The sequence below is a fragment of the Phodopus roborovskii genome, unplaced genomic scaffold (genome assembly GCF_943737965.1).
Source record: "Phodopus roborovskii unplaced genomic scaffold, PHOROB, whole genome shotgun sequence".
NCBI classification, from domain to species: domain Eukaryota; kingdom Metazoa; phylum Chordata; class Mammalia; order Rodentia; family Cricetidae; genus Phodopus; species Phodopus roborovskii.
Genome location: NW_026126571.1, coordinates 29704179 through 29717669, shown reverse-complemented (window position 1 = coordinate 29717669; position 13491 = coordinate 29704179). Strand labels below are relative to the sequence as shown.

The following is a 13491-nucleotide window of genomic DNA, read 5'->3' as shown; positions in this document are numbered from 1 at the left end:
AGGTCAGCCTGGGCTATCGCATGTGTTCTGAGGAAAGTCTGGGTTACAAAGTGAGAACCTGGATCAAAGACAAAGCAAACAAAAGCCGAAGTGAAGTAACTGCCTTTGGAGAGCCCTGTGATTAGGCTGCATTAATTCCATGAAGTTTTGCTTCAAGAGGCCCAGAGCTCCCAAAAGCTTCCTGAACTCTTGAAGATTCCTTCACTTGGCTTACAGTTTTATTGTTGCTTTGGTAGTTATATACAAGGGAGTTGGTTAGAGTTTTGAGGAGTAGTTAACATGAGTCTTGCTCCAAAATTTCCTGCATAATACTACTTTCTTCCAAGAAAGAAGAGTTCCATGGAGAAATGTATTTTGGAGGAACTGTTGTCTCCCCATGGTGAATCATAGTACCTGTTAACACAGTAAAGGCTCTATCCATTCCCATAGAAGAAATCTACTAATTCTATTATCTTCCAAGACACATATAGTGTATAGAACACGGAGGTATTAAGAAACACTGGATTTATTATTATTACTACTACTACTACTACTACTACTACTACTACTACTACTAATAATAATAATAATAATAATAATACAAGACCTTACTCTATAACCTACTCAGCCCTCAAATTCAGGGTGATCCTCCTTATCTCAGCCTCTTGTGATGAAAGGTGTGTGCCACCATGTCCCACAAGGACTAATGGTTCTTAAGATGGCCTATGTGTCAACTTCACTCAGAATATGCTCTTTTAAACATTTAAATTCCTGCGTTCCATCTTGGCCTGGCTTTGGGCTGGACAGTTCCTTGCTGTAGGGTGTCCTGTGCATTGTAGAGTAGGGAACAGCAGCCAGTCCCAACCTCCTCTCCAATGATAGTTGTGACAGTGAGCAATGGCAGAAGTGGCCAAATGTTCTGGAAAGAGCAGAGTTGCCTCTGGGTGAGAACCACTGTCTTATTTCCTACCAGATTAAAGTTTCTGGACTGGAGGTCCCATAATCTGTCAGAGAAGAGCTGGGGATGTAACTTGGTTGGTAGGTTAGCTTTTGTGCTTACATAGCACAAAACCCTGGGTTTGATACCAAGCATGGCAGAAGCTGTGTATAGTGGTGCACATCTGAATTCCTAGTACTCTGGAGTTGGAGGCAGGAAGATCACAAGTTCAAGGCCATCCTTGACTACATGATAAGTCTGAAGTCAGCCTGGGTTACATGAGACCCTGCCTCAAAACACAAACTTGCAAGCAAGCAAGCAAGCAAGCAAGCAAGCAAGCAAGCAAGCAAGCAAGCAAGCAAGCAAGCAAGCAAACAAGCAAACAAGCAAACCAACCCTCCATCAGTAGTGGAATTCCATTTTGCTGGTTTTTGTTTGTAACTTTATACTTTTTTGTTTAAAACTTGACTCCTTCATCTGAAATGAAAATTGGCATGCCAGTTGGCTGAGTGAGAATGGTAATTTGGGAGATGTGTGTAGGGAAGCGAAGTTTCTTAGACTCACTAAGTAAGAAAGTGTTCACCACAGAACCCAAGAGTGGTGGCTGCTCATCTTCTGGGTGCTGTCTCTCTTCAGATGTTCAATGTCTCTCTCTAGGCGGTGCTGGCTTTGGCGGCTTCGTGGACATCCCGGCAAGTTGGTGAACGCACACTGACGGGGATAGTCATAGACAGTGGAGATGGAGTCACCCATGTTATCCCAGTGGTAAGCACAGGGTTCCTATCTTACTACCTGAGGCTTAACACCTATCCTGAGGTAAGAGACGAATTGAAACAGGCAAAACAAAAGGCAACCTCTAACTAAAATACCACCTTTTTATTTTCATTTAAAATTTTATTAAAAATATTATATACCATTTCGTTCAGGCTTGTTGTTGTAAAAGATTTGTTTTCATCACCCAGATCCACCTAAGTATAACTGAATTATTCTTTTTAAAAAATTTTATTTATTATTTTACATGTCGATCCCCAGTTCCCTCTCCCTCCTCCCCTCCCTCCCTCGTTTCCTCCCTCTTACCCTCTCTGCCTCCACACATGCACCCTGACCACCCTCCCCTCCCATCCCCCCACCCCAATTCCACATGTAGGGCAATGCCATCCAGGTGGAGTCATATAAATTTGTCAAGTCATTTGAAGTAGGGACTAGGACTTCTCTCCTGTCTCTAGGTTAAGGCAGTATCCCTCCATGGGGGATGTGTCCTCAAGGTCCTTTTGTGCACCAGGAATACATCCTGGTTCCACTGTCTGAGGTCCCTTAGACTACTCAGTCCTTCTAGCTGAGACCTATATTCGGGGGGGGGGTCTGAGTCAGTCCCATGCTGGATCCCCAGCTATCAGTCTGGGGGCCCGTTAGCTCCTCCTTGTTCAGGTCAGCTGTCTCTATGTGTTTCTGCAACCTGGTCTTGTCCTCTCCCTCTGCATCTGGATTCTAGTTCGACTCAGTGTTTAGTTATGGGTGTTTGCTACTGTTTCCAACAGGTACTAGATGAGGGCTCCATGATGGTGGATAAGTTAGTTGTTGATCTCACTATCTGGGAAGGGCATTTATGGTAGCCTTTCCACGGTTGCTCAAATTGTTAGTTGGCAGCAGTTTTGTAGGTCTCTAGACCTTTCTTTAGGTTCAGTTTTCTCTTCAAACCAATAATGGCTTCCTCTTTTATGTTTGTTCTCTCTCTCTCTCTCTCTTTTCTGTCTTCTATTCCTAATTGGGCTCAATCTTCCTAGTCACATGTGCTTTCCTCTCCTCCCCTTCTCTTTCTCCTACTTCTCTCTCTATTCACTGCCCTCCCCTACTTCCCCTGTGCTCTGGGGGACTTGTCCCTTCCTGCTTCTGTGAGGGACTTTATATGAATCTCTTAGAATACACCTTGTATCCTAGTTCCTCTGGTGGTGTGAATTATAGGCTGGTGATCCTTTGCTCTAGGTCTAAAATCCATATATGAGTACATACCATGTTCCTCATCATTCAGGATGGTTTCTTCAAGTGCCATCCACTTGCCTGCGAATTTGAAGATTGCATTATTTTTATTTTTTTCTGCAGAGTAGTATTCCACATCTTCTTTATCCATTCTTCAGTTGAGGGACATCTAGGTTGCTTCCAGGTTCTTGCTATTACAAATAGTGCTGCTATGAACATAGTTGAACAGTTGTCTTTGTTGCATGGATGTGGATCATTTGGGTATATGCGTAGGAGGAGGATTGCCGGGTCCTGTGGTAAACTAATTCCCGTGTTCCTGAGAAACCACCATACTGATCTCCAAAATGTCTGTATGAAGTTTGCACTCCCACCAGCAGCGGGAGTGTTCTCCTTTCTCCACATCATCTCCAGCTAAGTTGTCATTGGTGCTTCTAATTTTAGCCATTTTGACAGGAGTAAAATGGTATCTTAAAGTTGTTTTGATTTGCATTTCCCTGATAGCTAAGGATGTTGAGCACTTTCTTAAGTGTCTTTCAGCCTTTTTGGTTTCCTCTATTGAGAATTCTTTCTTCAGTTCTGTACCCCATTTTTAATAGGGTTATTTGGTGTTTTGTTGACTAGTTTCTTGAGTTCTTTGTATATTTTGGAGATCAGCCCTTTGCCAGATTTAGGATTGGTGAAAATCTTTTCCCAGTCTGTGGGCTGCCGTTTGGTCTTGTCCACTGTGTCCTTTGCCTTACAGAGGTTTTTAAGTTTGAGGAGGTCCCATTTATTAATTGTTGCTCTCAGTGTCTGTGCCCCTGGAGTTATGTTCAGGAAGCCGTCTACTATACCAATTTTTTCAAGGGTACCTCCCACTTTCTTTTCTAAGAAGTTCAGTGTGGGTGGATTTATGTTGAGGTGTTTGACCCATTTGGACTTGAGTTTTGTGCGTGGTGATAGACATGGGTCTATCTGCAGTCTTCTACACACCCTCATCCAATTGTGCCAGCACCATTTGTTGAAGATGCTTTCCTCACCCCATTTGTATTCTTTTAGCTGTTTTGTCTAAAATCAGGTGTTCATAGGTGTGTGGGTTTATATCAGGATTTTCTATTCGATTCCATTGGCCTACCTGTCTGTTTTTGTGCCAATACCAGGCTGTTTTCAGAACTATATCTCTGTAGTAGAGCTTAAAGTCAGGGATGGTGATGCTTCCTGAAGTTCTTTTATCGAACAGGGTTGTTTTGGCTATCCTGGGTCTTTTGTTTATCCTTTCAAGGTCAGTGAAGAATTATGGTGGGATTTTAATGGGGATTGCATTGAATTTGTAGATTGCTTTTGGCAAGATTTCCATTTTTACCATATTTATCCTCCATAGGAGATCTTTCCATTTTCTGGTATCTTCTTTAATTTCTTTCTTTAGAGCCAAATAGTTCTTATTATATAGGTCTTTCACTTGTTTGGTAAGTGTTACCCCAAGATACTTTATGTTGTTTGTAGCTATTGTAAAGGGTGATGTTTCTCTGATTTCTTTCTTAGCCTCTTTGTTGTCTGAATAAAGTAGGGCTACTGATTTTTTTTTGAGTTTATCTTGTATCCTGCTAGTTTGCTGAAGGTGTTTATCAGCTGTAGGAGTTCCCTGGTAGAGTTTATTGGGTCGCTATGTAAACTATCATATCATCTGCAAATAGAGACAGTTTGAGTTTTTCCTTTCCAATTTGGATCCCCTTGATCTCCTTTTGTTGTCTTATAGCTTTAGCTAGAACTTCAAGTACAATATTGAAGAGATATGGAGAGAGAGGGCAGCCTTGTCTTGTTTCTGATTTTAGAGGAATTGCCTTAAGCTTCTCTCCATTCAGTTTGAGATTGGCTGTTGGTTTACTGTATATTGTCTTATTATGTTTAGGTATGTCCCTGATCTCTCCAAGACCTTTATCATGAAAGGGTGTTGAATTTTGGTGAAGGCTTTTTCAGTATCTAGGGAGATGATCATATGGTTTTTCTTTTTCAGCTTGTTTATATGGTGGATCACGTTGATAGATTTTCATATGTTAAACCATCCTTGCAAACCAGGGATGAAGCCTACTGATTTCTCTGATGTATTCTTGGATCCGGTTTGCCAGTATTTTATTGAGTATTTTTGCGTTGATGTTCATCAGGGATATTGGTCTGTAGTTTTCTTTCTTAGTAGTATCTTTCTGAGGCTTGGGTACCAAGGTGATTGTGGCCTCATAGAAAGAGTTTGGCAATGAACCTTTTCTTTCTATTGTGTGGAACAATTTGAGGAGTATTGGTATTAGTTCTTCCTTGAATATCTGGTAGAATTCTGCACTGAAGCCATCTGGCCCTGGGCTTGTTTTTGTTGGAAGCTTTCGATTACTGCTTCTATTTCATTGCGGGTTATAGGTCTATTTAAGTTGTTTGTCTGTTCTTGATTTTGTCCATTTCCTTTGAATTTTAAATTTTTGTGGAGTACAGGTTTTTAAAATATGACCTGAAAATTGTCTGGATTTCCTCTGTATCCATTGTTATGTTCCCCTTTTTGTTTCTGATTTTGTTAATTTGCATGTTTTCTCTCTGCTTTTTCATTAGTTTGGATAAAGGTTTGTCTGTCTTGTTGATTTTCTCAAAAAACCAACTCTTTGTTGCATTGATTTTTTTGTATTGTTTTCCTGGTTTCTATTTTGTTGATTTCAGCCCTCAAATTGTTTATTTCCTGGCGTCTACTCCTCCGGGGTGAGTTTGCTTCTTTTTGTTCTAAGGCTTTCAGTTGTGCTATTAATTCTCTAATGCAACTATCCTCTGTTTTCTTCATATGGGCACTTAGTGCAATGAACTTCCCTCGTAACACTGCTTTCAAGGTGTCCCATAAGTTTGGGTATGTTGTGTCCTCATTCTCATTGAATTTTAGAAAGTCCTTAATTTCTTTCTTTATTTCTTCTTTGACCCAGGTGTGGTGCAATTGCACAGTGTTCAGTTTCCATGAGTTTGCAGGTTTTCTGCTATTTGTGTTGTTGTTGAATTCCAATTTTAAAGCATGGTGGTCTGATAAGATACAGGGGACGATTCCAATTCTCTTGTATCTGTTGAGGTTTGTTATGCCACGTAGTATGTGGTTGATTTTAGAGAAGGTTCCATGTGGAACAGAGAAGAAGGTATATTCTTTTGTGTATGGATGGAATGGTCTATAGATGTCTATTAAACCTAGTTGAGACATAACTTCTGTTAGTTCTTTTGTTTCTTTGTTGAGTTTCTGATTTGTGGTCCTGTCTAGTGGTGAGAATGGTGTGTTTAAGTCTCCCATTATAAGTGTGGGAGGTTTTATGTGATGTTTGAGTTTTAGTAGTGTTTCTTTTACAAATGTGGGTGTCTTTATATTTGGAGCATAGATGTTCAGAACTGAGACTTTGTGTTGATGGATTTCTCCTGCGATGAATATGAAATGACCGTCTTCATCTCTTTTGATTAATTTTGGTTTGAAATCTAAATTGTTAGATATTAGGATAGGCACATCTGCTTGCTTCTTGGGTCCATTTGATTGGATGATCTTGTCCCAACCCTTTACCCTGAGGTAATGTCTATCTTTGAAGCTTAGATGTGTTTCATGTATGCAGCAGAAAGATGGATTCTGTCTTCGTATCCATTCTGTTAGCCTGTGTCTTTTTATAGGTGAGTTAAGACCACTAATGTTGAGGGTGAGTAAGGAACATTGATTGTTATTGCTTGTTTGTTTTAGATTTGTTGTTGGCAGTGGTATTGTGAATATATTTATCCCGCTTTACCCTTGGTTTCTGGTGTAGTGAGATTATCTGTTGCCTATGTCTTTGTAGGCATAGTTAACTTTTTTGGGTTGGAGTTTTCTTCCAATACTTTCTGTAGGGCTGGATTTGTAGATACACGTTGTGAAAACCTGGGTTTGTCATTAAATACCTTGTTTTCTCCATCTATAGTGATTGAGAGTTTTGCTGGGTATAGTAGCCTGGGCTGGCTTCCGTGGACTCTTAGTACTTGCAGAACATCTATCCAGGACTTTCTGGCCTTGAGAGTTTCCATGGAGAAGTCAGGTTTAATTTTGATAGGTCTGCCTTTATGTTACCTGTTCATTTTCCTTTGCTGCTCTTAATATTTTTTCTTTATTCTGTATGTTAGGTGTTTTGATTACTAATTCTTTGGTCTAGCATATTTGGTGTTCGGTATGCTTCTTGTACTTTCATGGGCATGTCCTTCTTCAGCTTGGGAAAGTTTTCCTCAATGATTTTGTTGAATATGTTTTTGGCACCTTTGAGCTGGGCTTCCTCACCTTCCTTTATGCCTATTATTCTTAGGTTTGGCCTTTTTTTCTGTGTCCCACATTTCCTGGATGTTTTGTGTTAAGGATTTGTTGGATTTACTATTTTCTTTGGTCAATGAATGTATTTCCTCTAATTTATCTTCAGTGCCTGAGATTCTCTCTTCCTTCTCTTGAATTCTGTTGGTTATGCTTGTGTCCGTAGTTGCTGATCATTTGCCCAGTTTTTCAATTTCCAGCATTCCTTCGGTTTGTGTTGTCTTTATTTTCTCTATTTCAGTTTTCAAGTCTTGAACCGTTTCCTTCACCTGCTTAATTGTTTTTTCTTGGCTTTCTGTACTTTCTTTACTTTCCTTAAGAAATTTGTTCATTTTTTCCAATTTTTTGTTTGTTTTTTCTTCCATTTCTTTTAGGGATTTTCTCACATCTTCTTTGAGGGCCTCTATCATTTTTATGATGATAAATTTTAAGTCGTTCCCTTCTGCTTCATCTGCTTTGTTGTGTTCCTGTCTAGTTGGTGTAGATTTCCTAGATTCTGGTGGTGTCATGCTTGTCTTTTCTGTTGTTAGGTGTTTTCCTGTATTGCCGTCTTCCCATAGCTTCTTCCAGTAGGTGTTGGTGAGGTCTCTCCCTCTCTATATGGTACTTCCCTGGTGGGCTTAGAGGTGGGTCAGAGGTTTGATGACTATAGCTCTGGGTAGTCCAAGCTCTCTAGGAGGTCTCTCCACAGGCAGGGGCCTGGGGATGGGGGACAGTGATCAGGCTCCAGTAGAAGACTGGCGATGGGGTCAATGATCCTGAAGGCTGGGACTCAGGATGTTCCTAGTGCAGGTGGTCCCACGTGGATAGGCAGGTCTCGTGTATTCAGCGTCACTCCTCTAGCCAAGGCCTGGCGATGGGGGACAAAGGTGGGCTGATACTCAGGATGTTTCTGCACCAATAGGCGGATCTAGCTGGGACCTGGCACTTTCCAGCTGAGGCCACTTTAGCTTAGGCCTTGCGATGGGGGTCCTAAAATACCACCTTTTATGTGATGTACTTAGAAATGGCAGTGGAAGCCTGCCTGCCTGCCTTCCTTCCTTCTTTCCTTCTGCCTCCCTCCCCTTCCTGTCCTCTGTCCCTTCTCCCTCCCTCCCTCCATCTCTTCCTTCCTCCCTTCCTCCCTCCCTCCCTCCCTCCCTTTCTTCCCTCCATCTCTCCCTCTCTTCTTTTCTCCCTTTCTGTTTTACTCTGAGACAGAGTCTCCCAGGCTGTCTTGGAACTCCCTGTGTAGATCAGAGATTCATGTGCCTTTTACTCTCAAGTGCTGGGATTATAAAAGTGTGTGCCACCATGCTGGTCTTGGCAATAGGGATTTAGAAAGCCTGGGAAGGTGAAAAAGAGTTTGAAAGTGGCCATGTTTGTGCCTTTGGCAGTTTTAAAGTCATGGAGCAGATTCTATAGTCATTTTTTTTTCTCTTTTTTTGGCATGGCTTCTGCTGTATTCCCACAGGGTCACTTCAGTGTCCTGACTCATCATTCTGAGCTGCTGCAGCTAGACATGGTTCTGGATGCCAGAGTGAGGATCAGGGCATGCCCAGCGAAAGGCTTTGATCAGCTGGGGCTTTCAAGAACTTGCTCTTGCCTCTAAATGTATTTAAGAGCTAAGAAGGAGAGAGCTCACGTTCCATATTGCAGAAGTCCATGTAATACCTTTGGGGGTTAAGACATTAAGGAAGTGACTCCAAACTTTAACTGCAAGAGGCTTTTGTGTCTTTCTTTTGGTTCAAGGAATTATTTAAAAATTATTCTTCTGAAAGTCAACTAGTATCAATGGAAAGTCAGTCATTCCTGATCACTCATAGTTACAATATTACCATATATAAATTATATATATATATATATATATATATACACACACATATATAATGTTATAAACATACACATATAAGTATATGGAGTTCTTTTTAGATTTGAAGTTTTTTGCTTTTGAAAAATTATATGTGTGTGTGTGTGTTTGCATGGGGTTATGTGCCATGATCATATATAGTAGTCACAGGACAACTTGTGGGTTTCTGTTCATTCCTTCTGTCATATGAGTTCCAGGGATCAACTCAGGTCAAGCACCTTTATCTTCTAAGCTATTTTACCAGTCCTTAAGTTTAAACGTTCATTTAAGTGTACGTTATGTCTCTGTGTGGGTTTGTGCATATAAATGCAGGTACCCCCAGAGCCAGAGGAATTGGAAACCCTGGAACTGGAGTTATGAGTGGTGGTAAGCATCGGATGTCAGTGCTGGGAACAGAACTTCAGGACACTGCAAGAGCAGTCCATGACCTTAACCAGTGTGCCATTTCTCCAGCCCCTTAATCTGTTTTAAACATACAGATTGGGCATAAGAAAGTCTAAAGCTGAGTGGGGTGGCACATGCCTGTAATCCCAGCATTTGGGAGGTGAACACAGGAAGTTCATAAGCTAAAGCTCATTCTTGACTGGGACTGAGTTTAAGGCCAGTCTGGGATACATGAAGCCCTGACTCAACACCTTCCGCCTCCACAGGTACCTGCATGTACATGTGCACCTGTACACACACACACACACACACACACACACACACACACACACACACACACCAAAATGATTAAAACAAGTGAATAAAATCCCAGCTAAGCCAAAACCAGGCAAACAAGTACATTTCCTTTCACTGAGAAATGATAGTCAGAATTTCATTTCAGTAACTGAGGGGACGATGCCCTTCTGCTTTTGTGTCTGCCAAAAGGCTACAGTTGTGAGAGGCCTAATGGTCAGGAAGGACAATCCAGGTCTCTCTCACCCTCTTACCCCTGCCCACGTGTCCTCTCCATTGGAGGAGTGGACCCCTCTCCCTTCCACGTGTGAGCCAGACTCTGGCTCTTACAGGAATTGCTGGGAGAGTTGTTGCCATTCTGTTTCCGGCTTTCTCTCTGATGTGGTACCTTAAGGAGCAGCAGGACTCAGCTCCAGGTGTGTGGCCCCAGATGTGCCTGCATCATCTCCATCGTCTGCACACTGTGGGTGAGGGGGATGCTGAAGCCTGTTCTTTAATCATGTCCAGTGTGGTAGGAAAAGAAAACATTACATGTAGAACCCAGGTTCAGGGAGAGAGGTGATTTGTAACTGTTCACCATGTATTAGGTTAGTCCCTCCCTCCACTTACAAAAATTAATAGTATATATAAGAACCCATCTAGATAACCACATTATAAACTGCACAGCCTTTCAAACTTTGGTTAAGTCTCAAATATATGTATACACATGTCCACATTTTAAATTGGGATATCCTATGTCTAGTTTGTGTTCTAGCCATATAAATAACACTAAAGTTATATTTTGCATATTAATGATAACTTCTTTCTGTTATGGTCAGATTTTCTATGAAAAATAACTACCTAAAGATGTGGTGTCTGGTCCTAAAGTGACACAGTGCTGACTTTCCTGCCACTAGGTGTGTGGCATGCTGCATCATTTACTTATTAATCCAGAAAATGCTGTCTGAGAGCAATGTGGTGGTGAAGAGTCAGTGTGTTAGGAGGGTAATATTTAACCACTTGTACATGGCCTTTATCTCCTTCTTAAAATATGTTACAAATACTTGTACTTTTCAGAAAGGCCTATTCTTTTGTCTAGAGGTTAGGAGCGTGAGCAAAAAGCCCAGGAAGACTTGGGAAGGTGGTCCCTCCATCTGTGCCTGTGTGGAGAGCGCACCCCTGCAGTGTGGAGCTGTGGCTCACCTCCATGTCCTCTCTTTCCCCTGGGCCTTGTGGCACAAAAGCCATGACGTGCTAGAGTGTGAAACCTGAACACCAGTGTCCCCACAGCTGTATCTTTGCAGACAAGCTGGATGGGTGGCCAAGCTTGTGGCTTCTGTGGCAAGTCTGTGGCCACAAAAGGTCAATGAGGGGACTTTTGGGCCCATCTGACTGCTGTGGGCATGTGGACTCTTGGCTTTAGCCTGCTTGTTGATTGTGCAGAGTCATTGTGGACTCTCTGTGGGCCCCTCACAGACATGCTAAGGAATGCATCAGGAAGAACCCAGATCCTGAGCCATACTGGTCTGTGTATGGCACTGGCTGGTTAGCGGCTTTGAGTCATTTTTCACTGTGCTGTAACCATTTCTTGAATATGTAGTATCTGCCATAAAGCACATATCTGGGTTTTATTTCTTCTTTACTATAAATACCCTCAGGGTGTTTTTTCCACACTACGGATGAAGGTTGGAAGTCCGTGGTTCAGGGTTTTGGGATCAGTTGTTTTGGGATCACAGGTCTCTGTACTTTACCTTGTTGTTAACTTTGAATTAGGTGGAGATTTATAGTTGGTTTAACAGCGCATAGACAAAGTCTTTTCTGTTTAGTTAGAAGAAAGCATTCCTGTTGAGTTTACTGTTCTCCCAGACAGCATCACCTTTTTCAACCGAACTAACCTGTGCAAGTTCTCCCACGTTCCTAATGAAAACAATATTTTGGTTGCTTACGGAGATTCAGGTTATTGGAGTCGTTTAGAATTTTAAATATTAATGGAACTGTAGATGCAGTCATTTAAAAGGACCTTAGGTACTGAACCTCATGAGTGGGAGCCATTGTAAGCTAGTTCCTTGCTGGGGGAGGGGTGTGTGGATGGGAACCGCCTGGGTCCAGCTGACTCTGGGCTGTGGTTACTGACATGGCTGTCCTGCCTCCTCTTCCTCTCCAGGCAGAAGGTTATGTAATTGGAAGCTGCATCAAACACATCCCAATTGCAGGTAGAGATATTACGTATTTCATTCAACAGCTGCTAAGGGAGAGGGAGGTGGGAATCCCTCCTGAGCAGTCACTGGAGACCGCAAAAGCCATTAAGGTAAAAACAGAAGGGGACCTGGCTGGTTTGGGGGTGAGAGCGAAATGGTGCTTGGACATTCCCCTCGATGCCACCATCCCCCTCCTGCCCCCTTCCTGTCCCCTGAGAGTGTGGGCTTGATTGTTTTACCGTTGAGTTCAGAGTGCTGGGGACTTGAGGCCCCACACGCTCTTCTACACAGAGAGCAGCTTGATAACTGGTGTTGAGCCACCAGCGTGTGCAGTAGAGCATCGTTTAATTGGAGCCTAATTAAACAAAACCTTCAATTAGCTGCACGCTGCTTCCACATCTCCCTCCATGCTTCCCATTAGAATCAGGGGGCAAGTCACAGCAGCAGCGGTAGCTGTCAGGAATCCTGTACTGTCTACCTGCCCCCCTGCCTTGAGCATACACCTCAGAACCAGGCCAGTCTAAGTCTCAGAACCCTTCAACACAATCCACCTGCATGTCTCCAGACTTCAGTCCCACACTAGAACAGTGACAGGACATTTTAGAATTTAGTAACAAAAGAACCAAAGCGGCTCTTTGGTCATTATTTAGAGTTTCTACTTGCCCTGACCCATCTTCGTATTGCTGTAGGTACAGCAGTTACAGACCCTTTTAAAGGAACTTTGCTTTTCAGCCATCAAAACCAAAACACATTAAAAAAAAAAATCAAAGTGCAAGGATTCTTAAAGAGCCCAAGACTGATTATTGTATAGAGAGAAGGAGGAAGGATTCTGTTTGGATCTGCAGAAGAATCTGAGGTGGGGTGTGATGTGTGGTTTTGAGGTGCAGGGCAGTTGGGGAAGGGGGGGTTAACCCCCTGCTGTTTTCCTCTCAGCTGAGCATCTCCTGAGGCTCATTGAATGCAAGGAAGTATGAGACAAGATTTCCAGATTTGCCTGATACTTGTTGAAAACAATCCCTTTGGGATGGGGCAGGTATTGGACAGGTCCCTACAAAAAGATGCCACCAACCCCTGCCTGCTGGGCCTGGATTTTCCAGGATTAGGGAGCCACTCAGTGCTAAAGCAAATGAGAAGAGCTGGTCCCTTCTCCACTGGGGTGAGGTTTGCAAAGGTGCCCAAGACTTTCTCTGTAGGCAAACATATTCCCAAAGTTTTCCCCTCAGCCTTTGTTTTCCTTTCTTCAGTGGCAGCCATCTATTAGCAACCCCAGTGTTCCCACCTGATTCTGCTTTTATTCTATAGTATCCGCCATCTTATATCATGTCATTTACTTACTTTATTTCAATTGCCTCATGGTTGACTCTCAGCTAGACTGTTTCTGACAGGGATCTAAGTATTTCATTGTATCTTCAATGTTGATCAAATGTCTTAGAATACCTGGCCAGCAAATTACATTCTCAGGCATATTGTGGATCAGGGGATCCCTCTGCAAGCAGACATCTAGCAAGAGGCTGGAGAGCACTCCATTTGTATCACACACACACACATGCACACACGCACACACACACATGTAAACACACACACA

At 42.5% G+C, this 13491-nt stretch overlaps 1 protein-coding gene across 2 annotated transcripts in view; it reads left to right on the top strand.

The window, feature by feature from the left end:
* Actr3b (actin related protein 3B) overlaps positions 1-13491 on the top strand; it is a 90178-nt gene that overhangs the window by 54326 nt on the left and 22361 nt on the right. The window contains exons 6-7 of one of the 2 annotated variants that reach the window (XM_051202964.1): positions 1574-1681; positions 11873-12016. In XM_051202964.1, the coding sequence (XP_051058921.1) occupies positions 1574-1681; positions 11873-12016 (252 nt within the window). Of the gene's footprint in view, positions 1-1573; positions 1733-11872; positions 12017-13491 lie in introns of both variants that reach the window. The other variant, XM_051202963.1, reaches the window with a different exon arrangement.